Genomic DNA, 25,213 nt, shown 5'->3' with positions numbered 1-25,213 from the left:
GGACTCCATATAGTGTCATGGGGAATAAATAAGAGGGTTCCTACAAATGAGGTAGTGAAAATGTGGAGTAAGGTTTTCTGTGTGGCGAGTGATTCTGAAACTACTGGAGATTGTCCTCTGTCCTTGTGCACATTTTTCAGCATAATGATCTGATCTGTTCAATGGCTCATCCAGAGGTTGGCTTTTTACTTAGTTTGCAGTGTGTACTTAATTTCTACTTCCACTCCCCTTCACCCTCCACCTCCCCCGGAAACTCATAGAGGAAAGATCACTAACTTGGGATTTAAGAAAGTCCTTTCCTTTATCCAACTGCTTATCAGCATAGTGGCACCTCTAGATTATTTTATGGGAAAAAGCACTTTGTTTGGCAAGTAAAATGAGCCCTGATCTTAATTTTCCTACCTTAGCCTCCACAGGGCCTTTCACCTTTTCTGATTGCATACCGTCAAGAAATTTTTCATCATGCATACCTCATGTGTTGATAAGTTACACTTGTACTACTGTACCCCATACGTTGTGTAATCATAAGACACAAAAATAGATATTAAAAGGCAATCATATGAAAAATAAATACAAATAGAAGTTCTAATATTTTATTTCTGTGCCCAGTCTTGGAGATTAATGGGTTAGAGGGTAACTTGTAATTTTTAAATGATTGCATTAAATCCAGACCAATGGCAATTGACCCAGAACATTTCTTCATTAAAGGTACGCTTAATGGAATGGATGATAGCAGTTAATTGTCAAGTGGCAGGGAGGGGAAAAAAAGTGCATTTTAACAGTTCTCCAGGTAATTTGCTGTTCCCCACAACAGGATTTCAAAGGTTCTAGTTCTGATGGAGGCTTAGAGTAGAAAGTTAGGGATGGAGGCGTCAGCAGAGCCCTATCAAGGATTCCAGGTTGACCTGCCTGAAGTGAATAATAGTCGACATTGAGAAGATTCTATGTATTAAATGTAGTTCTTGCCCCATTTTACTGATCAGGAAGGAGGGGCAGGTTCATCACACCCAGGCCACACCAAAACCTGCGTTTTCCTCATTTGCCATAGGTGGATACTGTCAGCATCTTAGTGATAGAAAACAAGGTCAGGTCCAGGCTCACACTTCAGATACGCCATCCATTTCCTTCACAACACTCATTTTAAATATATTGCCAGTTTCCCCCTTAAATAATGTTAGCTTCCTAATGCCATTGGCCTTGGCTTTCTTTTCCATAGAGTATCCCCAGCCTAGAGCAGTGCCTAACATTGTAGACTAATAAATATTTGCCAAATGAATATATCTGCAGTAGGGAGTTTGTAATGGTATCACTCAGCTTTCGAAGGGCAGATCATCCAGAAACCTGGGAATGACAGGGCTTCAGGAGACAGGCTCCAAGCGCCTCCCCTCATTTGCTGTGGATCACTTCAGGCTGACCTCTTAACGTTGAGTTAACTGAAAGGATCAGAACTAGTCAATAGTCATTATATAATAGTCAATAGTCTGTTCTATGCATTTACCTGATGCCAAACTTGTAGGAGTTCTCTTAAATAGAGAAAAGAATTCCTCATCACTAGCAAAGGCACCATTTTGGTCCCGTTCCCACATAAGGCAGCAACAGAGGAGTTTGGAAGCTAGCAAAAGCTAGTGAACAAGGCTGACCACAAGCTGTACTGACCATTTGGATACCTATGTAGTATGTGGTTAGAGGATGAGCAGATAAGACACTGCCCTGGAGGTTATGGTTAACTAGTAGGGAGAGCCTTGGATGAAAGGTTTTGGGGCTAAAAAGCAAAGCCTTTTATCCAAATTATTTTTTGTAAAGATTTTTTTATGCATATAAGAGCTGGGATTTAGGCCAAGGGTGTGTGTGGCGGGGGCTCAGGGTGAGAGGATTCACCAGAGGCAGAGTGGGGAAGAGAACAGACAGACTGACCAAAGTACACTGTTGAGGGGAGCAGCGGGTGAGTCAGGAGAGGTCTACTGCGCCATGTGGGAAACTGCTCCCTGGCCGGCCAGGGAATCAAACTTGTGTTGGAGAGGATGCAGACAGCTTCATAGGTTGTGTCTTCACCCCTTGTGCCACCAGGGAGGCCTGTTATATCCAAATTCTTAATGGGGTCCATTGGTAACCTCTTGGCAACTCTCAAACTCTTAAGGGGTGGGGATATGACCTTTTCCAAGTCAACTTTTTCTCCTCTTTTTTTTTTTAATTAGTTAATTTATTTATACAAGCGCTGGGTACAGTCAGAAGCGCAGGAGGGTGAGAGAATTCACCAGAGACAAGAGTGGGGAACAGAACAGGCAGAGTGACGAAATACACTGCTGAGGGGAGCAGTGGGTGGCAGGAGAGGTCTGCACGCCATGTGGGACCCTCGCCTGGGATCGAACCAGTGCTGCAGAGGCTGTGGGCAGCCTTGCAGCCCAGTGCTCAACCGCTGCGCCACCAGGGGAGGCCCCAACTTTTTCTCCTCTTGAGGATGAACCATCTCCCTGTACTTCTGATCAGCTTTCCCTCTTAGCTGGAAGCTTTTGAGATCCAGGGCTGCGGGAGGGGTTGATGTACCTGGTGGCCAGAAAGGCCACAGGGCTGCTGAGTAAGCTCCACATCTGAATTACCAGGGCCCAGCTCGCCATCAGCTGATCCTGGACAGGAGGCCTGTGAAGCCTGAGAGTTCTCTCTCCCAGGTGCTTCTAGGCCATAAGTTCTTCAGCTGAGCTCTCAGTGTGAAATGTACCTTATCTGAAAGGAAAGTACATCTCAGCTTTGGCACCCAGCCTGAGCTCTGGATGCAGAGGGGCAGCCTGTCATCCTGAGGGAAACAGAATTTAGAAATGACGATGAATAAGCTCTCCATAGCAGTGAGCAGTGCCTGCTATTTTCTGAGCACTGCCCTTCAAAATATCGTACAGTCTTTTGAGTATGACCTTGGATAAATTCTTAACTTCTGATTTTTAGGTTTCTCATCTTTAAAACAGGGATCCCATGAAAAATGAAGTTCATAGCCCAGGGTTTCACATGTGCTCTAATTAATTGATAACTACATTTGAGTATGTGCCAAGCACTGTACAAGACCTCGGGATATAGCAGTTGGTGAAGCAAATAACACCTTCCTATAGAGCTTACCTTCTAATGGACAAAAATAGTGTAATAAGTTCAAAAATTCAATGTAACTATAAAAAAAAGTGGACTTCCCTGGTGGTGCAGGGGTTAAAGTCTCGGTGTTATGAAGCTGTCCACAGCCACTGCAGCATGAGTTCGATCCCCAGCCGGGGAGCTAACTCACATGGCACAGCAGACCTCTCCTGTCTATCCCACTGCTCCCCTCAGCAGTGTATTTCAGTAGATCTGCCTATTCTGCTCCCCACTCTGTCTCTGGTGAATCCTCTCACCCCCCGCACCTTTGGCCTGCACTGCAACTCTTGTATGCATAAATAAATAAAAATCTTTTTAAAAAATTGTGCTTGGGAGCAAAACCAAACATGGTTGTGGAGAATGTGAAATACACAGCCATTGAAAGAAACTTTCACTCACACCTTACAGATTTCATTAGGTGATGTGCATTACCGCCATGAGAATTTGGGGGTTTGGTGAAAGACTGCATCACCACCACAGCCCAAACCTCTGATTTCATGGAAGACTGGCAGCTGCAGTTAAATCCTAGAATGGTTTCCTAGCAGACTCTACTTTTTCTAAGGTCTAGAACTGGAGTGGTAGGGTAGCACCCAGATCCTGCATTGTCACATGTCTAACCAATTTTTCTGCTTGCCTGGTTCTATTTGAGTCATCTGGATTTTATTTTTTTATTTTTTATTTTTTTTAAAGATTTATTTATTTATTTATTCATTTATTTAATTATACAAGCACTGGGTACAGTCAGAAGCGCGGGAGGGTGAGAGAATTCACCAGAGCCAGAGCGGGGAGCAGAGCAGGCAGAAGGACCGAATTACACTGCTGAGGGGAGCAGCGGGTGGCAGGAGAGGTCTGCGCGCCATGTGGGACCCTCCTCCGGTGGCCGGGGAGCAGCCGGGGATCGAACCGGCGCTACAGAGGCTGCGGGCAGCTTCGCAACCCGGCGCTCAACCGCTGCGCCACCGGGGAGGCCCTGGATTTTATTTTGATTCAGTCTCTTTGCTGGCTCCTCCTCTTCAGACAAGAATGGGTCGGGAAAGTAAAATCTCCAGAGCAAGAGTCCTGGGAGTGAGAAGTCTCTTCCTTAGGGTTTCCAAAGCGGAGACATGAAGAGGGGAATAGGGCCTTGCTTTTGTGCTGTCCTTCCTGCCAGCGACTATTGGAGGCTGCTTCTCTGAGCCTTGAGCACCATTTAGATACAACTACCTGACACACATAGCCTTCTCCCACCTCTCTCCTGTCACCATGCCCCTGGATTTTACTTTCACTTGTCTTCATCATGATGAACCTTGATAATACCATGAGTTTTTAGAAAGAATTCAGACTAATTTCCGGCTTTTCCAGATGAGAAAACAGACAAAGGAGATGACATGCTTACTCCAAAATCATACTGCTTTGTTTATTCATTCAACAAAGAATACTTTAACATTTGTGGTTTAGTTTAATTGTCACCTTCCTGATTTTCTCTGAAGCAAATCCCACTTACTCCCATTCATCTCTATTGCTGCCCTTTTTGTCTTTTATGCTATTTCACAATTTATTTTTTTAAAGATTTATTTATTTATTTATACAAGCACTGGTACAGTCAGAAGCGCGGGAGGGTGAGAGAATTCACCAGAGCCAGATTGGGGAGCAGAACAGGCGGACTGACGAAATACACTGCTGAGGGGAGCAGCGGGCGGCAGGAGAGGTCTGCGCCCCATGTGGGACCCTCACCCGGTGGCCGGGGATCGAACCGGCGCTCAGAGGCTGCGAGTGGCTTTGCAGCCCAGCGCTCAACTGCTGCGCCACCAGGGGAGGCCCACAATTTATAATTGTTTCATTTACTATTATTTTTTTGGTCTGATTCCTCTGCTAGAAAATAAGGTGTATGAGGGCAAGAGAGAGATATTTATCCTTCAGAGCCATGCTTATCAGTATTCTCAGCATCCAGTATATAAGTGTTCAAGAAATCTTTACCAAAGAACTATCTAGTGAGTAGGTACCAGCAGGGCACCTGGGGATATGAAGACAAATGAGATGCGACAGTTCCTGTTCTCAGAAATGCCTGTTTGACAGGGGCAACAGAAACAGAATTTGATGAGATCAGGCTCCGGCTGGGGGGCAGGCACCTAAACCAGGCCTAATCTCTGCTGGGCTTTTTCTGCCAATCTCCTAGAACCCAGAATAAATCACTGGCTGTGCCCTGCTGGGTGACTCAGGCCTGTACCCTGAGCAGCCTAGAAGCAGGGGCTGACAACTCATCCCTTAGAGCCTGTTCTAACAGGGTGCCCGGGACTCATTACCATCTCCAGTGAGGGAAGGCTTTCCAGTCAGTTTCACAGGTCTAGTTGGTGATCAAGGCCACCATGTACATGGAAACCTCAGAGGCTCCATTCCTTTACCTGGGCTACTTTAAAAGAGAAGTTGTACAGCCTAAAGGAAAGTAACACTTGCCCTTGGGATTAACTGAATGATGGTTTCCCAGCTGGGTAGCCTTCCTATCTCTAGGGCAGGTAGGTTGTTTCACACAGCTCAGAAAAAGCTAGTGGGCACTAGCAGGAAAGTATGGACAGGAAACCAGGTGGAGGAGGAGGAAGGAAGTAGGTGTAATGCCCTTTGAGGAGAAAGCCCCCACTCGCTGTCCTGGGAGTTCATCCCTCAGTCCAGTCTTCTCCCTGCAGTAGGATAAGATGGTGGTAGCTGCTACTGATTCTCAAAGCTAACAGCAAGAAACCCTTTCTTCCCTCCTCTATATCCTCACAGATGCACCCTCCACACCAGGAGCCAGAAAGGTGGCCTTAGGCCCCAGCAGCCTGAACCCTCCTAACCCTCCAGATGGGAAACATAACAGCTACCAAAACATCCCCTTCAAAGATTTGTTAGGGGTGAACCATGCTTTCGCCTGATGGTTCTCTCTCAGCTGCCAGGCTGACCATGCCTCTGCCCACGTTTTTTAATCCACCAGGGAATAATCAAAATGACTCATTAACACCTCTTGCGGATGCACAGAGCCCCTCTAGTTCCAGTCCCTGTTCTTGCGTGGTGCCTGAGAATGTTAACCCAGAGAAGTTCAGTAACGTACCCAAGGTCACACAGCGGGAAAGTGTCAACAAACTTGTCTCCTGTCTAGCAGTTGGGCAGGTGCTTAACTAGTCTTTGTGAAAAGGGTGAAATCTGTTTCTTTATTTCACGGGCTCCTGGGCGCTTCTGTGTGTTTGGAGGAGGGGGCTGAGGAGGGACAGCTTTCCTCCCTCTTAAATGAACCTTTGGCCTCCGTTCACTCTCACTTCCGAAGAAGAAGTTGCTGATCTAACTCCCATCTCCCCGACCGGCCCCTTTGCGTTAATTTCCAGAGCAAGGCTCCTTCCCCCCAGAGCCAAGACGAGTCGGTCTAATATTTTCCTTCTCAGAAGAGCAAAGACCAAAAAATTCCAAATGGCCAGCCGTACCACCCCCACCCCCAAATATTCAGCCCAAACCAAAAACTCAAGCGCCACCCGAGCCCTCGCCCTGTCCGCAGACGCCCCGGCACCCGCCGCCCTGCGCCCGGGAGGCGGGGGCGGGGGCGCGAGCCGGCGGGCGCCGCGGGGAGCCGGTGGGCGTCGGGCGCGCCGCCAGGCCGGTGGCGCCGCGGGGGCCGCCCGCCCCTCGCCACGTGGTGGCGGCGGCCGCGGGGTCCGGGGCGCCCGCCCGGCCGGAGAGGCCCGGAGCGGCCGGGAGGAGGCGGCGGCGGAGGAGGAGCGGGGCGGGCGGGAGGGAGGGAGGGGGCAGGGGAGGGGGGTGGGGAGAGACCCGGCGGCGGCGACAGGGCGCGAGCGGAGCGCGGTGCCAGGGGGGTGGGGGCGCCGGTGCCCGGCCGGGAGGGAGAGGCGGAGGGGGCCAGCCGCGACCGCGAGCAGGAGCCGGCAGCAGCCGTGAGTCCCCGGCTGGGGCGGGGGCGGGGGAGGGGAGCGGCGCCCGGGGCGGGCCCCCGGGGTCGCGGGGGGCCGGGAGGAGGGGGCGGGAGGCGGCCCGCGGCCGGCCCGGGGTGGCCGGCAGGGGAGGGTCCGGCGCCGGCCGCCCGAATTCCCCCCTTGCCCCCTCTCCCGCGCGCCTCAGGCCGCGCCGCCTCCAGAGCCCCTTCCCGGCCCGGGGCCGGCGGCCGGGGGGCGCGGGGCGCGCGGCGGTGGGGGAGGGGGCTGCGTGGTCTCGGCCCCCGAGAGGGGAGGGGCGACAATTTCTGTCGGCCGAGCTAATGGGGTTTAAAGGGCGGCTCTTAAAGGGGCCGCAGAAGGGGCCCCGGGCCGACCAGGCACCCCCTCCCCACGCGCCTTGCCCGGCTCCCCGGAGCCGCTGGGCCGTGGGGAGAATGCAGGGGAAGGCAGCGCCCTGGCCGGGGGCCCGGGGACAGGAGCCCCCGCTGGTGGGGCTGGGTCCGAGGTGGCGGACGGGGGTCCGGGGCGCGCGCGCGGGGAGCGCTGGCGAGCGGAGTTGGATGGGGGGCTTGGGCCCGGGGAGGAAACGGTTAAAGGTGGGGCCGGCCCTACAAACACGCGCACACGCTCTTTACTCGGACCCGGACACACTCGCCGCCCCGGCGCTTAGCGGGGCGGGCGCAGGGGGCTGCCGGGGGGCCCATCCGGGAGCGGGGCCTGCGCCCTCCCCCGCGGGCCCGCGCGCGGGGCCGGGGCGGGCGGCACACCCCACTGTCTCAACTCGCGCCGCGCGCCGAGCCCCCTCTCCGGAGCGCACACACGCTCCCGCGCGCGCACACACCTCGGACATTCCCATAGTGCCTCACGTGACACTCGGCCCCGAACGTGCCCACCCTTCCCACACGCTCACGCACGCGTGCACACACGCGCGCACACACAAACACAGGGCCTCGGGCCACTTCCCAACTCCAGCCCCCGGGCCCTGTCGCAGCCCCGCAGAGGCACTCATTGACTGTGGCACACCTACACTCATTCACAGACACACACCCCACACGCGGCAGCCGCAGACACACATTCATAAACAGGGCCAGAAGTACACACGCACCCCCTCCCCTCGCCTACTCCTTCGGGAGCCCTGAGTCATTCCTGCCCCCTCCCAGGGCTCCCCATTTCCCTGTGTGCAGACACACCGGGCCGGGCTGGCTTTTCTCTGGTGGCCTCCCGCTGAGCCCCAGCCCCTTCCCTTCTGTGCTCCCTCTGACACCGAGCCAAGGACTTCCTGTAGGTCCCAGGTCAGGGGGTGTAGGGGGCCTGGAGGGTTGCCACAGCCCTTTGTGCGCTGGGGAGGCACTTCCTCTTCCTGAACTCTGGGATCCTGCAGGAGGAAGTTGGGAAGTTGGGCGGGGGCCTCAGAGGATGTGCTGTGCTGACAGAGTGGGGCTGACCCTCCCAGAAGCTCTGGGCCTTCTTTAGGGAAGAGCTGGGGGGCCAGAGGCCTGAGATGAGGAGCCTAGCAGAGAGGTATTGGGGGAAGTAGGGCTTGGGATGGGGGGTGAGTGGAAAAGTGGCTGAGGAGTGAGCCAAGGCAAGGCCCCTCCGGGCCACCAGTGCTGGGAAGACAGTCCTCTCCTGTCCACAGGTCCTCCTGGGTTCTGGAAGGAGCCTCTCCCGGTTTCGGGCCTGGCTCACTTTTTCCTACTTGTCACCCCCACTCTCCAGTCCTCACCTAGTCTCGGCCCCTTCCCTAAAGGCAGCAGAGATGATGGGGTTTAGTAATCTGAGAGGGGCCTGTGGGAGCCGGGCAGTGAGCTTCCGGGCTGCATGTGAGGGTGCAGGGAAGGGAGGTGTCAGGATTGAGCTCCAGGCTGGCCTCCCCACCATCGCTCCTGCTCTCCCAGGAGGCCCAGGGGGGTCCGTGGCCCAGGCCTTTGCCATGGAGTCCATGTTTGAAGATGACATCAGCATCCTGACCCAGGAGGCCCTGGGGCCCAGCGAGGTGTGGCTGGACGCCCCAGAAGATCCCTCGCTGGGGGGGGACATGTGCTCTGCCTCCCACTTTGCCCTCATCACAGCCTATGGTGACATTAAGGAGCGGCTGGGGGGCCTGGAGAGGGAGAACGCCACCCTGCGCAGACGCCTCAAAGTCTATGAGATCAAGGTCAGAACCTCAAGATGACGAGATGACGGGTCTGTGTGAGTGTGTTGGGGGGTATGGCAGAAATTTGACAGCCAGTAGCGATCCCAGGGACCCAAAGAGGGGTCAGACTTTTGGGAACGTGAATGACCTGCGTGAGGGATGTGGCCCTATAGGAAGGGAGTGGAAGGGATCCACTTTACAGTGATGGGACCTTGGATCCCAAAGACATCTGGTTGGTGGGAGATACCCATGGGAACTGGGAAGCACAGATCCTGCAGGAGAGTGGGGGAAGACAGTAAGGCTGAAGCTCAGCAGGGAGCTTTCCTGAGGAGGGCCTGCCCCCTCCCCCTACAGTACCCGTTGATCAATGACTTTGGAGAGGAGCATGGCTTCTCCCTGTATGAAATCAAGGATGGCTCCCTGCTGGAGGTGGAGAAGGTCAGCCTGCAGCAGCGCCTCAACCAGTTCCAGCATGAGGTGAGCCCCTATCAAGCCTTCCAGCCCAGGCCATGCTCCCTGAGCTCCTTGTTCCAATCTATTTTTGATCCCCCCCCATTTTTAACAGCGCCCCCCCCCCCCACCGCACACACTCCTGTCTTTTTGTCCACTCGATCTGGGATGGCTGTGGTCCTCCTGAGACGTGACTGCAGTTGCTTTTGCTGCTCCTTTGGGTGCTGGGAGTGGGGGTGGGAGGCAGAGGGAGCTGCTTAGCCCCCAAGTGACTGTGGAGTAAACCCCATCCCCTTGCACCCCATTCAGTTGCAGAAGAATAAGGAGCAAGAAGAGCAGCTCGGGGAGATGATCCAGGCTTATGAGAAACTCTGTGTGGAGAAGAGCGACCTGGAAACAGAGCTGGGGGAGATGGTGAGGCCCAGGGAGCTGGAGGTGCTGGGGGTGTGATTCTACCTGTGTGATAGTGTGACCCTCTGTGTGTCGGTGAGTGGACTTGTATTGGGGGACTGTGTGTGTCATGCAGGTTGTGTGTTCACATCTGGTCATGCAGTGACGAGAGATGACTATGTGAGTGATCCTGTGGGATGTTGTCGACCCAGGGCGACCCTGTGCCTAAAGCACTGCACTTGGAAGTCTGTAGGTGAGGGCGGAGGTCACCTGGTTGCTGGGTGGGTCTTGGTGTGTGACGCTGAGTCTGGGGGTGGCCATGCATGTGAGTTGGTGGCCGGCATCAGAATCAGGAGACATTGTCTCCGCCGAGTTCTGGCTGTGACCTGGGTCAAGTCACTAAGCCTCTGTCCCTTATCTGAAAAGTGGAGCAAATAGCCTTGCTGAGTTGTTGTAGGGCAAAGGGGCATTTGTGTAAAAATGCTTTGCCTTGGTAATCATAAATGTGGCACTTACTATGTGTCAGGCACTGTTCTTATCTCTTCACCTCTATTTACTCATTTTAATCCTCATGACAGCCCTAGGAGGGAGGTGTGGTTATCCCTGTGCCATAGATGAGGCGTATGAAGTGGTTAAGTCACATATACAAATGGATCTTATGATGCTCCTGAGGGGTGGCAGTGTCTGGACAGGGGGCTGAGCGTGTTTGTGAGTGTCCCTGTGTGTTAGTGATAGGGAAGAGGCATTAACTCTCACCTTGCAAGGGGCAATAGCCAGAAACATCTGCATTGCAGTTGCTGGGAGGGAGACCTCACACTCAGGGCCACTTGGAGAGTGGAGCTGGGATGTGTGACCCGAGACGCTGCTCTGGTGAGGGGCGGGGGGCGGGATGGGAAAGAATGATCCAGACAGGGGGATGCCCAGGGTTCAGCAGGCCCACAGTGGCAACCTGGTCCTGTGCAGACCCTCACCCTTTGTCTCCCCTGCAGCGGGCCCTGGTGGAGACCCACCTGCGGCAGATCTGTGGTTTGGAGCAGCAGCTGCAGCAGCAACAAGGCCTCCGGGATGCAGCCTTCCCCAGCCTGAGCCCCCCACCTGCCCCTGCCACACCCTGTACTGATCTGGACCTGCACTACTTGGCAATGAGAGGGGGATCTGGCCTGAGTCACGGTGAGATCTGTGACTCTTGATTTCTCTACCCAAAGTCCCCAAACCTCACCCCATTTCAATACCACTGGGCACTTCCAGCTTCTCGGACCCAGTCAACACTCCATCATGTCTTAAATTTCTCCCATAATTACCCCAGCCCGCCTTACTGTTTCCTCCCCTCATCCACTATTGTCCCACCTTCTCTCACTAGCTCCCTCTTCACCTCATTCCCAGGCTACCCCTGTGCAATTCAGGCTTGGGCCGGCAGAGGGCACCCCCACACTGAGTCCCCCTGCCTGTCCAAGGTTGTGAGAAGTGGAGGCCCCTAAGAATGTTTGGAGACTTGAGTCTGGCCAGGGAAGGCCTACAACCAATCATCTTATTTTTTCCCCTGGGCTCCAGGAAGATTAGAAAAAGGAAGCTCCTTCCTCAGTGCCCTCAGTAGAGGTATCTCTCATTCCGGGCTCTCTGTCTCTCTTGAAGCCCTCACCTGGTTCACTTTGTGCTGATCTGGAAATTGGCGGACCCAACCTGATATTGCCCTCTTCCCTGCCAGCGGGCTGGCCAGGCCCCACACCGAGTGTGAGTGAGCTGGAGCGCAGGCGGCTGGAGGAGGCTCTGGAGGCTGCCCAGGGAGAGGCCCGGGGGGCCCAACTTCGGGAGGAACAGCTCCAGGCTGAGTGCGAGCGGCTGCAGGGTGAGCTGAAACAGCTACAGGAGACGCGGGCCCAGGTAAATGGTCAGGAGTACTGGGCCCTGGGTCCTTCTTCTGGCACCTCTAGAGCTCTGTGGAGATTTGGGGGCTGCTGGAAGCTGCCTTTAGGGGTCCAGGACTTAGTCACTGAATGGGAATGGCAGAGGAGGGGCATCTGGGCAAAGGAAGGTTGGCATCTGCTCTCTCTCTCTTCTCCTTAGGATCTGGCCTCCAATCAGTCGGAGAGGGACATGGCATGGGTGAAAAGAGTTGGGGATGATCAGTAAGTCACCTCTGTAATTCTCTCCCTCTTAACCTTTTCCTTTCAGGGGGCACCTCCCAGGTCCCCTTTGCTTCACTTCTCCCCCTTTGTGTTGTTTGGGTGACCTCACTGCCAAGCTGTCAGGGGTGAGGTGTTTGCTGTTTCTTGTGTGGCCCTGCATCCTTCACAGGAAGGGGGTGCGGCTCTGGTACCTTCCCTTTGCTTCCCTGTGGCCCACTTCTTCTCGAGTCTCAGGGATCTAGAGAAACTTCCTCAGAATCTTTGCTGCTACGTCCTGTGTCCTTGGTGAATTGTGGGGCCTTTCTGGAGCCCAGTTTTCTATCCAAGAAATAAGGCCTTGCCAGTGGGGTTCCTCCTCCCTCCCCAGTGAGGGCAAAGGAGATGGTCTCTTTCAGGCTTTGTTGTGCCTCCTGTCAGGAGAGAGAAGGCTGAGGGTTGGAAGAGGAGAGGCTTCCTTGCAGTCATACAGCAGCGGGCACATACTCTGCTGGGGTGTCCCTTGGAGTCCTGCCAGGAAAGAGGGGCAGCAGGAAGTAAGGAGGAGCTATGTCAATGGGGAGTGTCAGTGTGGGGAGACTCTGGGGAGGACTGGGCAGCAAGGGAAAGGGTGAGTGGCAGCCTAGCAGCAGTGAGCCTGGTGCCTTTCACATTCGCACCCAACTCATCCTCTTCCACTTTCTGAGAAATAGAGCACAAACCTCCTTCCGTCTAAGCTCTGTCCCCTGAAGTGAGTCCTGAGGCACAGACTCCCTACTTTCAGTGGAGGGGAAGACCAAGGCTCAGAGAAGTCAGGAGCTAACTTTTCATCACACAGCATGAGACCCTAGGGGTCCTTCTCCCAGTAGATGACTCCTCACCTTCCTGCTAGCTTTTGGCCAGTTAGGGATACCCCTCATCTCTCTCCATATGCTGGTGTGAGGACCTGGGTGGAGCTGTGACAGCTGGGGGGTGAGAACTCAGTTCATGGGGCTATTGGGTGGGACCCCACAGCTAGGCTGTTCAGGGTGTTGGGGCCCGCTGTGGAGAGGGTCCGCCCTAGCTTGTGGCTGGGCACATCCTAGCCCATGTGCCCAAACCTGCAACACACACTCTCTCTCACACACACACATACATACAAGTTCTAGAATCCTAGCTTGCCCCAAAATCACACCATAGTCCCCTTTATGAGTCCAACGCCCTGCTTTGAAGACCAGAAGGCTCCCTGGATGGGTTGTCTCCGGAGAAGACTTTTGTGGTAGGGCTAGAGTCCGAGCAGCCAGACTTGAAATCCTAGGGAGCCTTCCTGGTCTTTGCTCTCTGGCCCCTGGTTTCCCTAATGGGCTCAGAGGTCAGTCATTACTAAGGGACATGGGAGGAAGATGACAGAGGCGGAGGTCAGAGAAGGAGCGGTAGACGGCACACGAGCCAGTGACAGCCCCTCCTATTAGGTGCTTTTGGAGATCAGCTCATCGTATTGGTTCTTTTCACCAGAACAGCCGGTTTCTCTTCCCAGCCCAAGGCGCCCGTCCCACCCGTCCCTTTGGCCAGTGGGAGCTGGGCTCTGCTCAGGGGCCAGCTGGAGCCGGGGTCTGTCCAGTGGTTGGGGCTCTACCTCCAGGCCTCTGGGGCCTGATGCTTCCTTCAGGCCAGGCATCTCTGGATCGCCCCAGCCTGGCAAGAGTTAATTCTCAAAGGAAGTCCCCACTCCCCCGGTAGTTTTATTTTCTTATAAACTCAGCTCCTTTTTGGTAGTTTTATTTTCTTATAAACTCAGCTCCTTTTGGTAATCGGTCACCACTGAGTGCTCCCTCCCCTCTCACTCCCCTCCACCTGGGCACCCCTCACCTGCTGTTAGTGCACTGCCTCTACCAACCCCTCCTCTCCTTCCACCCCTCCTGACTCCTGGGCTAGCGGGATTTTCCCTGCGGGCTCCCCCTGGAGAGGAAGGCTGTGAGTTATCCATGAGGGGTGTAATCGGGATGAGGAAGACCCAGGACATGTGTGAGCTGAAGAGGGGGAGACAGAAGCTCGCTCCTGCGTGGACTGTTCTGAGCTCCCCATCTCAGTCAGACGTCTCCGGGACAGCCAGTTTTATTTCGAGAATTCAGGAGTTCTGGTGGTTAAAATATCCTTTCTTATATAGTTCCTGCCTCTATTAATATTCCTCCATTGGTCCCGTCTGTGCTGAGGGGGCAGGCCTGGGAGGTAGCCCTGGCTTCAAGGTTTCCCATCCCTCCCATCCCTGCCCCCAGCCTACAAACTGGTCATCAACGTTCCTCTGAAATGGGGCCCTGGGGCCAGACCAGACTGCCACCACCCAGGTCTGACCTCTGGACAAGAGCACCTGATGGCCACAAGTCCCCCAGAGGAAGAGCTGCTCTGGGTCACTCAGGGGCCAAAGACAATAATGGGGGGATGCAGGAGTGGATCCCACTTGCTTCTGAGGTTGTACAGGGAGGTAAAGATCCCTGGGACCCCAGGAGGGTCCCAGCCAGGGTGGGAGGTGCAGAATCCACAGCCCCCTCCCCACTGGGACTAGCCCAAAGTCACAGGGCTCTTGAGTGCGGTCTTTTTGAGGGTGTGGTGGAAAGTAAAGGGTAAATTCTGGAGGGGGCCTCTATGAGGGGGTTGAGGGCTTTGCGAGGCCAGGGGGTGCAATGAGGGGGGACAGAGGGCCCAGGAAGGGAAGGGACTCATCCGTGAGTGGTCCATCAGTGAGGGGGCCCAGTGAAAAGACAGGGGTACAGTAAGAGTGATGAGGAGGAAAACTATAGGCTTCTTTTTTCCCGACGTGGGGGGCTCAGTGTTGCAGCCTGGGCTCTTCCGCCCAGCCCCCCCACCCCAACAGCCCTCTCTCCACCCACAAGCCTCTGCGTGGGCTGCGGTTAGTGGTGGGGGAGAAGTGTGAACTCAGAGAGAGAGGATGGAAACTCTGCACAGAGGTCAAGGGCAGTGTGGGGTGGGTCAGGACGGAAGTCGGAGACCCCCATGTACCCTGAGCCTAGCCTCAACACCCCAGAACCAGTGAGCCCAGGATCCCCCCCACCCCCCTTCACGCTTCTCGCCCTCTCGCCCTCTCGACTTCCTTTCTTTCAAGTCTCCTTCAGCCTGGGCACCCAGTGCTCACAGGAATTAACCCCTGAGACCTTGCAGCTTTGGGGGCTCCCCAATTAGTTGAGGGTCATTGCTCCCTCCTAATTGCAGTCTGAGGGGTTGCTGGGCTTTGCCAGCAGCGCGGAGTGGCTGCCCCATGCACCCTTGCCTGAGCTGCCCCTCCTCCCATGCTCTTAAATCAGTCCCTGGGCCTGTGCCTGTGGCTCCAAAAAAGCACCCAAACTGGCTTCCCCCTTCTCCACCTGTCTCCTAGGTGAGGTGCACCTGCACCTTATTGAATTCTCACGAAGCATGTGATTAAGGAATTATTTCCTTTTACAGCTTAGCAAACTGCGGTGCAGAGAAGTAGCTAGAGAAGTTCAAGTGCAAATACCGCCAAGTCCCGAGCGGTGGGGCAGCAGCACCTCTGCTGTGTTTTTCTCTTTCAGGCTCTTCCTCAGGTAGGAGGCCCTGAGATGAGGGCCCACCAGGTGATTTGTTGACCAAACTCGATCACTTTTGAAAGTGAAAGGGGGCACTATTAATAATTATGCGGGGGCAGCTGGTGTGAACCAGGACGGTCCCTGGAGAATGGGGTGTCACGGCCTCACTGTGAGCCCTGCTCCTGCGGCCTCGGGAGGCTTTCTAGACACAGTGAACATCTGGTTGTGCTGGAAGCGTGGCAGGGGCTGCCACGAAGAGCTGGGCTCTGGGGACCGCAAGTCATAGCTGGTCGAGGAGAGTGAAGGGGCTTAAGGCGTCTGAGAGGAAGTGGTGGAGCGCTGGGTTGCTGCACACTGACTTCCTCCTCCCCCCTCCCACCCTGACCCGCAACCTCAAGTCCGCTCTGCTCCACGCCGGTGCCTGCGGTCCCTCCCCAGGGTCGGGAGGGAAGGCTGGTGCTGGGTGTGCCTGTGGGTGGTGGAAAATTTGGTCCCTGATTTCCTCCCAGGGGTGAGGTGGCAGGGGGCTGTTAAGGGATGCAAGGGCTAGGAATGCTGGGGTTCTGTTTCCTCCCCCTTCTGATTCAGCCCAGTGATTCTGACCACGTGACCAGCTCTAATCCTGACCCCCATCCTAACCTCAAAACTGGTCCATCCATGACTCTTACCCCAGCCCTGATCTGACTCCTGAGCTCAGCTGACCTCAAGGCCATCCCCAGTTCTAATCCCTTGACCCCACACTGGCCTGAATTCCCACCCCATGCATCCTCCGCCCAGCTCCACTGCAACTCGGGACGCCAGTGAACTTCCCTGGAGAAGACACTGTCCTTGGAAACCCACATGCCTCCCAGCTGTTTTGGAGCAGAAAGAGGCCTTTGCCAGTGGAGGACACATGGGTCTCTAACCCTTGTCATCTCTGCTTTAGTTGCTGTGTCAATAACAATGAAGGTGATTATCTCCAGATGAATTTTTGAGATCCCTGAGTTATTCGTGGAAAGAATGAGTGAAAAGATAAATCGATGCAGGACGGAAAGATTAGCAGTGCCAGCTCTGCCATTTGCACTTTGGCTCCTGCGAAGGTGCCAGCTCAGCAGGTTGAGGTGCCAAGATCAAGTTTGATCCCTGCTCTGTGCCACCGCTGCTCCGTGACCTGGAGCCAGCTCTTCACAGCTCTGCTCTTCCACTTCCACGTGTGTCTAGCACCTTTCTCTCCTCTTCTAGGCAGGGCTCCCAGGCCCCTTCCCCAGGTCCCCAACTTCTTCCTCCTGGTCTTTCCTGTCTTCTGCCTTCCAACCTCCCCACTCCTCATTCCTGATCTTTTTGGAAGGCGGTTTACAGCATAGTGGTCAGTAGCCTAGACTTTGGAGTCCAGAAGTCCAGAGCTTCCATTCGAGCGGCTCCACTAATTGCTAGGCTTTGTGACTTTGGTCCAGTGTCTTAACCCCTGTGTGGCTCAGTCATTTCATCTGTAAAATGGGGATAATTATAGTGGCAGCATCATGGTAGGGTTGGTGTGAAGATGAAGTAAAGTTCTTAGCACGAATCCTGGGCCATAGGTGCTCATATACATGAGCCATGATTCTTTTCTCCCTGGGTCCCTCCCCAGGTTCTGAGAGACTCAGAATTTCCCCCATCATTTAAGCAATAAGGAAGCACACAAATGTAACCACCTGCTGCCGTTCACCCGACCCATCCTTCCCAAACAGTCGTGATGGTGGAAAATAGCGCTCAGGTGTGGGTCAGGAAGCCAGGAAATGGAGTGTGTATTTAGGTGCACGTGTGCAATTCTTGATTGTGTTGTCAAGTTGAGATTTTTTTCCACTGAATTGGCAGTGTGTTTCCTAATGTGAGTCATTCAGGTCTCTAGCGTATTTTGCAGCCTGGGCCTGTGCATCTTGAGGTGGCTTGATGACGGGGAGGTCCTTAAGGGCCATCAGCATGGGGTCTTCAGGCCCCAGCCCCTTCCCTAGGGGCTGAGAGGTCTTTGTAGGACTGTCTGCCTTCTAGCAGGACAGACCTGCTTGTCCCCGGCTCCTGGGTCTACGCTGGGCATTCTGTGCTGGGCTGTCTTCCTTCCATTTCCTGCTTCCCTGTCTGTTTTACTGTGAGAGGTGCCAGAAGCTTGGCAGTAGAAACTGGGATAGCTCCTGACAAGGAGAGGAAGGCAGGCAGGGGAGAGGAGAGATGGGACCTGGGAACTGATGTGGCAGGTGAGATTTCTGCAGCGGAGTGTATGCGTCACCTGAGATTCAGCAAGGAAGGCGCTGGGAAGAGAATCAGACTGCTTGATCAGGGGAGGATGGTCCCTCCTGTCCTGCCCAGAGGCCCCTCCGGCCCCACTGCGGAGGTGCTGCACTACCTTCCGAAAGCCCCAGTCTGATGGGGAAGACATGGCTCCTCCAGATTGCCCTGGTCTGAAGGAGGAGCTTTCCCTTGGGGAATCCCCAACTTAACATGGGATATGCAGACTAGAACTCCCAGTCCAAGGGGGAGATGCCATTTCTCCCCGCAGGCGCTTGAGATGAGGTGGGGGAACACAGGGCACAGCAAGCATAAGGGCTGCAGAGTCTCAACAAGAGTTCCCGAAAGGACTCCTTCCACCAGTGTGGGGAGTGAGCACCCTCCCTCCAGAGTTCCCACCTGTTTGCAGTAACTGCCTTTGGTCCAAATGGGTTAACCATGGTTTTGTTGTGGGAAGGGCCTTGTCTCCCCCACCGCCCAGCCCAGCTCTGCCCGAGGATCAGTAAGAGAGGGCCAGCCAGTGAGCAAGAGCGGAGCTCAGGCAGTATCTACCCTCTACACCTCGGCTTTTCCTGCCCTCTGAAGCCCTAACCTCACTACTTCCCCTCCTCTCCTCTGGGGCCACACACACACACACACACACACACACACACACACACACACATATTCACACACCATTCCTCATATTCAGCCCAACCCCATACCTTCACTCCCTGCCATCCACATATATACCCTTCCACATTCCACATGTCCAATACCATGGGATGGGGACCAGGCCCTTAGGGCCTGGACACCCTCCCCTCAACCTCTCATCCTGCTCTGGGCCCTACAGCAACTGGGGCTCAGGGCCTCTCTGTCATATCATCTGAGGCAGCTTAGCCTCTGTCTCCCACGTCCCTCCAGCTCCAGCTTCCATAGATCTGGAGTCCCTTCTGGAACTGTGGAGGAGGAAACTCTGAGGAAACCCAAATCCTTGCCTCCCAGGTTCTGTCCAGACCCAGAGCAGAGATGAAGGCCATGACCCAAGGCCATGGGAGAGCCACATGTATGGTCTGGAAGGGCAACAGCGGGGGGCAGTGCTGAGGAGCGATAACATCCGTGGCTCTGGGTCAGAATGGCCCAAAGAGAAAGGAAGAATAAAGGAAGTGGGGGACGTCTTTGCTGCGTTCGGTCTGTTCCAGCTTTATGAGGGTGCCTGTCTAGGAGGCTGAAGCAGGAAGTGGGGAGGAAGTAAGGGAAGAAGAAAGAAAAATGGGTAGAGAAGCTGTTTCATTATTCACTGCCTGAACATCTACTGGGCCTCAGACCCTGGAGCAGGCACTGGAAAATAAACACAGAGAAGGAATGACCACCTCTGTGTCCCTCCCAGTGGCGTTACGGAACAGCCGCTTTTGTGAGTGGCGCGCCCTCAAGGTGTGCGGTGCACAGCTGCCGTTCACAGAGATAGACACAAGGGGCAAAAGCTGGAAGGAGCTTCCGGGCAGCTTTTGAGATCGAAGCAAGAGCAGTGGACTTGAACCCAGCGGACTTGGGTTCAGGTTTATCAGTTGACACCTCTGCCAAACCAGGAGGCAGTGTCTTCACATTTGGATGGGGCGCTTCCTAAACTACACAGCTTGGTCCCCGGTCTTTTCATGGGCCTCGTGCCCTCAACACACAGGTTGTATTTACGCTTTTGTATGCGCTCTTGGAGGAAATTCAGTGACCAAAGGTACTAGGGATTTAGTGCAGTTTTTTTTTAAATATTTATTTATTTATGCATACAAGAACTGGGGTACAGGCCAGAGGTGTGTGTTGGGCGGGGAGGGGTGAGAGGATTCACCAGAGACAGAGTGGGGAACAGAACAGGCAGAGTGACTGAAATACACTGCTGAGGGGAGCAGTGGGTGAGTCAGGAGAGGTCTGCTGTGCCATGTGGGTAGCTCCCTGGCTGGCCAGGGATTGAACTCACACTGCAGAGGCTGTGGAGTGCTTCATAGTGCTGTGTTTAACCCCTTGCGCCACCGGGGAGGCCCTCGGTGCAGTTTTTTGATGAGTCCATGTTTCATTGGCCACCCTAGCTTCTGCACGGATTAGCAAAGCATCCCACATGTAACTGTATGAGATGGGTTCAGGACGCACCATGAACACATAGATTCAGGGATCCCCTTGGAATCACAAGACTCCCCAGCCCCAGCCCATAATCAGCCACTGCCCTAGCCTCCGGTAAGTTTCACAGGGAGGAGAGGGAGGCGCCCTGGAGGAGGTGGCGTTTGAGGTGGACGGTGAAGGCCAAGAGGGTATCTGCAGTTGGAGTAGGAGGGCCTGCAGGGGACTTGTGGGCCAGATACTGGGGCATCCTCCACAGCGGTGCCAGTAGCCCTACTTCTATCTAATGTTCCCCACGCCCTGCCCTCTGACCTCAGGATCAGGGCAGACTGGGGTCAAGCCCTGACTTTGGGGTCGTGGGTGTTCTTCAGGGTGAATTTGGCGCTGGCTTACACGGAGCTGACCGAGGAGCTGGGGCGCCTTCGCGAGCTGAGTTCCCTGCAGGGGCGGATCTTGAGGACTCTGCTGCAGGAGCAGGCCCTGGGCGGCGGTGAGACGGGGCTGGGGGCGGCGGGGTGGTAGTGGCAACTACCTGGGGCCAGGGGCCGCCCTCCGGGGTCCCTTCCTGGCGCCTTTCTCACTGGGGTCCGGAGGAGAGTGGGTCTCGGCAAGCCCCGGGGTCCCCAGTTCTGACGCCCCCTCTCCCCCCCCTGCCCCGCCCCGCCCCGCCTCTCTTCCAGGCCAGAGGCACTCACCGCTGCCGCAGCGCCCCTCCCCGGCCCCCCAGTGCCCCTCCCCGTCCCCGCCGGCCCGAGCGGCGCCCCCGTGCCAGTCCCCGGCCCCCCAGCGCCGCTCTCCCGGCCCCCCGTGCCCTTCGCCCCAGCAGCGCCGCTCGCCGGCCTCGCCCTCCTGCGCGTCCCCCGTCCCGCAGCGCCGCTCGCCGGGGCCGCCGCCGTGCCCGTCCCCCAGCCCGCAGCGCCGCTGCTCCCCGGGGCCGCCCGCCTGCCCGGCCCCGCAGCCCCGGCCGCCCCCGGCCCTGCCGCCCGGGGAGAGGCCGCTGGCCGAGCGCGCCTACGCCAAGCCGCCCAGCCAGCACGCGAAGGCCGGCTTCCAGGGCCGCCGCAGCTACTCCGAGATGGCCGAGGGCGCGGGCTACGCGGGCGCCTCCCCGGCCTGGCTGCAGGCCGAGGCCGCCACGCTCCCCAAGCCGCGGGCCTACGGCGGGGAGCTCTACGGGCCTGGCCGGCCCCTCAGCCCGCGGCGTGCCTTCGAGGGCCTCCGGCTGCGCTTCGAGAAGCAGCCGTCGGAGGACGAGGAGTGGGCCGTGCCCGCCAGCCCGCCCAGCCCCGAGGCGGGCACCATCCGCTGCGCCTCCTTCTGCGCCGGCTTCCCCATCCCCGAGTCGCCCTCCGCCTCCGCCTACGCCCACGCGGAGCACGCGCAGTCCTGGCCGTCCATCAACGTGAGTGGGGCGCCCCGTGGACAGCCCGGCCCCGCGCCCGCTCTGGGCACCCCCGCGGGTCCTGCAGCCCGGTGGGCGGGGCTCCCTCCGTTGAGCCTCCTTACTGCGCTTCCCTGGGGTGTAGCGCAGGGTCACCCCCTCTCTCCCGTGTGTGCCTTCTGTGGGCGGGAGCTGAGTCCCCCCCACCATTGTTAAAGCTGGTGCAGTGCCTTTGTTACCGGCCTTGGCTTGGGATCCTGCAGGCCACCACTTGGTAGCTGGGCACCTCGGACAAGCCACTTACCCTCGCTGATCCTCAGTTTCATCTGCAGGATAATTATACTTTACAGTTGCCTTAGAGGGTTCTCAAGAGGGAGACAGCCAGCCTGAAACTAGAACTGCGGGCTCGGTGCCTGGCTGGGTGGTGAGCACCTGCTGCTGTGTTGGCTGTGGGGGCCACGCTGTCTGCCACTCCTTGTGGGCTGGCCGCACCACAGGCCTGCTCTGCAGGACCCTTCGTCGGGCCTCAGTTTCTCTATCTGTCCTGGAAACGCCCTGTTCCAGGGCTCTATCATTTCACTGATATTAGAATGAATTTCCTAAATGTCAGAGCCACTTTCACCACCTGGAAGCACCAAAATATAGTCCAGAGCCAGAGAGAAAAGTATCTGGGGTTGTACACTGTTTGGGAATATCCAGTGCTTTAAGTTATCAGGGAGTTGTGTCTTCGACACTCTGGGGGCACGTCTGGGTTTTGATTTCCCTCGTAGCTCAGCATGCGCATCTCTTGGGGACCCTGTGCCCTGCCTTGGTGGGGTGGTGGGAGATGGGCAGGGAGGGGAAGAAGGAGCTGCTGGAGAAGGGGTCCATACCCTTTCTGCATTTGCAGCTCTCCCTGCCCTGGGCTCTGGGAAAGGACAGGCTGGGACGTGGGGGTTGGGACCGTAAATAACTCCCCTCTCTCCCCCCCACAGCTGCTGATGGAGACAGTGGGCTCTGACATCCGCAGCTGCCCCCTCTGCCAGCTGGGTTTCCCTGTTGGGTACCCAGATGATGCCCTCATCAAACACATTGACTCCCACCTGGAGAACAGCAAGATCTAGGGTGCCTCCCCCACCCACTGGCTGTTTCTTCATCCTCTCCCATCACCCCCATTCATTCACTTTGAATGCTGCATGAATCTCGTGGGGGGCCCGCCCCTTGCGACCCCCAGATACCTCCACTAGCTACCAAGTCAGCGTTTGTGCCGTCTTCCCTGGCCCAGGTACCACTCAGCCCTGGCTCTTCCCGGGAGGTCAGCTGAGGCTCTCGCCAGCTCCCTGGCTTCTGCTGGGGAGGCGGAGATCTGGGCTGTGGTGGGAAGGGGCATGCCCACCTGGCCTCCCCTCTGCCTTTCTGTTCTCACACAGGGTGGGCCCCAGGTTTAGTGCTTGAACCTGAGGGAGGGGGAGGGTAACTGTGGACTCCAGGAGCTCCCAGCCTCTCCCCAGATGTCCATCTTTCTCAGGCTGTGCTCTGTCCGGGGAGCGCCTCCCTGTGGGTCCCAGAGCCTGCCCTGCACACTGATGCCAGTTCTTCCATCCATGACCAGCTCGGGCCTTGTGGCGTAGGTCTCCCCACTGGGGGAAGGAGGCATCTTGTTTCTTGTCGTTCCCTGCAGGCCGACCTTCTTCTCTTCTGCCTATCCTGGGGAGTAGGGTGGGTGGGAGAGGAGAGGAGGACCTTGGAGGGCTGGGAAGATTCAGCCTAAGGAGGCTGCCCTGAGGGCCTGGTGCCATGACCCTCAGGTCAGGGGACTCTCCGTGCCAACCTTCCAGGCCCCCGGCCCTCCTCCTGGAGCCCTTGGCACGAGTCTCAGCTTGTTAAGGCAGATCCTCCCCTCCGCCCTTACCCCACACGAGCCCTGACACCGCGGGCGCCCCGCAGCCTGTGTGCGACTCAGCCTCTCTTAGTGGGTGGGTGTCATCAGCCCTGCCTCCCAAGCCAGAACCTGAGACGGGCCCAGGGTGCTGTGGAGATCAACTTCAAAAGAGCTAACCCCCTCCCTACACCCCCAGCGACCCACATTCCCTCTGTGAAATCTACCTCAGAGTCATACCCTCAGAAGGACGGGTAAGCAGGAGGCCAGGGGGTCCCTAGGGCTGAGGTGGGGAGCTTCCTGCGGCAAGAGCCTGCCGCCCCACGATGAATCCAACCCTCTCCACTGCCAGCCTCTCCCGGGTCTCAGCCCCAGGCGGCTGGCAGTGGATGCTACTGTCAGTGCATGTACCATTCTGATCCAACTCTTCCAGGCCCCCCACTTCTCACATCCCTCTCCTCCTCCTCAGTGCAGGGGAGAGGAGGGGTGTGTCAGGCGGGGAAGGGGCCAAGGACTCCAGAGACACATGGCATTGTACCTTGAGTGTTCCCCCTGGAAAGGGAAATGAGGAAGGGGGGAACTAGAGAGGGGAGGTGGGGGCCCCTGAGCTCTCTGAACAAGTTGAAAGTCCAAATAAAACGTACCTGTTCCATCTGCACTCAGTCTGCACCCTCCATGGCTGGGGTGGGAGAGGGAGCAGGGTGGCTTGGGAACTGTCTCAAGAAGGCACAGTCCTGGGAGGGGGCCACTGAACAAGAAGGGGATGCATGGGGCACCCCATTCAAAGGTGATTCTGCAGACACAGGCACATAAGTGGCGGTAGATAACTTGTGACAGGGAGTTGACATAGAACTTGTGGTGCAGCAGAGCGTGTCTTCTGTGCAAAAGCAGCCACCCCAGCCCTGCATTTTCCCTACCATGGGGTCTGGCAGGTAGAGGCTCCGAAGCCTTGGGGATTCAACCATCAGTAGCAGCTACTTCAATATCATGTGATTTCTGCATGCCAGAAACCAGGCTGGGGCCTCAAAGGGGAGGAACATCCTTGTTCCATGTCCTCATGGGTCTAAGAGCAGAGGAGGGGCTGGGCTCTAGGCCCAGCAGCAGCCTTGAAAGCCCCACAGCCAGGGAGGTGAGAGCCAGGTCATGAACCCGTGACTTCTGCCCCAGCCTGGCTGTGCCTTCTGTCTGCAAAAAAAAAAAAAGACCTGAGCAACTTATTCAGCACCTCTGGGTGCCTTTCATTTCCATGTGACCCTTCTGGGCCCAGACTTCTCATAACAGCCACCACCCAACCTCTGGCCTATACCCCAGTTCTTTATGCATAAATATATAAATCTTAAAAAAAAAAAAGGAATGACTGTTCTCACTTTACCTGGCACTCAGAACTTGGTGGCACATGGACTGAACATAACAGCCAAAGGTGTGGGCAGTAGCTCATTGAAGGCCTAAGGTTTAGCAGCAGACACCAGGCAGGCATCCTCCCCCATTTATTTATTTATTTATTTATTTAAAGGATTTGAAGATTTATTTATTTATTTATACAAGTACTGGGTACAGTCAGAAGCGCGGGAGGGTGAGAGAATTCACCAGAGCCAGAGCGGGGAGCAGAGCAGGCAGAAGGACCGAAGTACACTGCTGGGGGGAGCAGTGGGCGGCAGGAGAGGTCTGAGCGCCATGTGGGACCCTCCTCCGGTGGCCAGGGAGTAGCTGGGGATCGAACTGGCGCTGCAGAGGCTGCGGGCAGCTTTTTTTGCAACCCAGCGCTCAACCGCTGCGCCACCGGGGCATCCTCCCCCATTTAGCACCAAGTTCCAGACCTGGTGGGAGACTCCGCAGCCTCTTCTGCTCCTCTCTTGCAGTTAGCAGTCACTATTGAGCTCTCAAAGTCCATCCAACCTTCAGTCCATGTGCCACCAAGTTCTGAGTGCCAGGTAAAGTGAGAACAGTCATTCCTTTTTTCTTTTTTAAGATTTATTTATTTATGCATACAAGAACTGGGGTGTAGGCCAGAGGTGGGGTG

At 56.1% G+C, this 25,213-nt stretch overlaps 1 protein-coding gene across 3 annotated transcripts; it reads left to right on the top strand.

Moving 5' to 3' along the window:
• The first annotated feature begins 6,974 nt into the window (after positions 1 to 6,974).
• Positions 6,975 to 23,855, top strand: TBKBP1 (TBK1 binding protein 1). 3 transcript variants are annotated; one of them, XM_037493044.2, is made up of 10 exons: positions 6,975 to 7,007; positions 8,906 to 9,165; positions 9,499 to 9,621; positions 9,904 to 10,008; positions 10,974 to 11,154; positions 11,690 to 11,865; positions 12,049 to 12,110; positions 20,326 to 20,444; positions 20,635 to 21,356; positions 22,310 to 23,855. In XM_037493044.2, exons 2-10 carry the CDS (start codon positions 8,941 to 8,943, stop codon positions 22,436 to 22,438), a joined length of 1,842 nt encoding a protein of 613 aa, XP_037348941.1. In that variant the 5' UTR covers positions 6,975 to 7,007; positions 8,906 to 8,940; the 3' UTR covers positions 22,439 to 23,855. The 3 variants fall into 3 exon arrangements, with proteins under 3 accessions (XP_037348941.1, XP_037348940.1, XP_037348939.1); XM_037493043.1 differs by lacking the exon at positions 6,975 to 7,007 and adding an exon at positions 7,820 to 8,528; XM_037493042.1 differs by lacking the exon at positions 6,975 to 7,007 and having other exon boundaries at positions 7,820 to 9,165.
• The last annotated feature ends 1,358 nt before the right edge of the window (positions 23,856 to 25,213 follow it).

The sequence above is a fragment of the Talpa occidentalis genome, unplaced genomic scaffold (genome assembly GCF_014898055.3).
Source record: "Talpa occidentalis isolate TD23 unplaced genomic scaffold, MPIMG_talOcc4v2.1 talOcc4.7, whole genome shotgun sequence".
Lineage (NCBI taxonomy): Eukaryota > Metazoa > Chordata > Mammalia > Eulipotyphla > Talpidae > Talpa > Talpa occidentalis.
The sequence above is the reverse complement of the archived record's forward strand: the minus strand, read 5'-3'. Positions and strand labels throughout refer to the sequence as shown.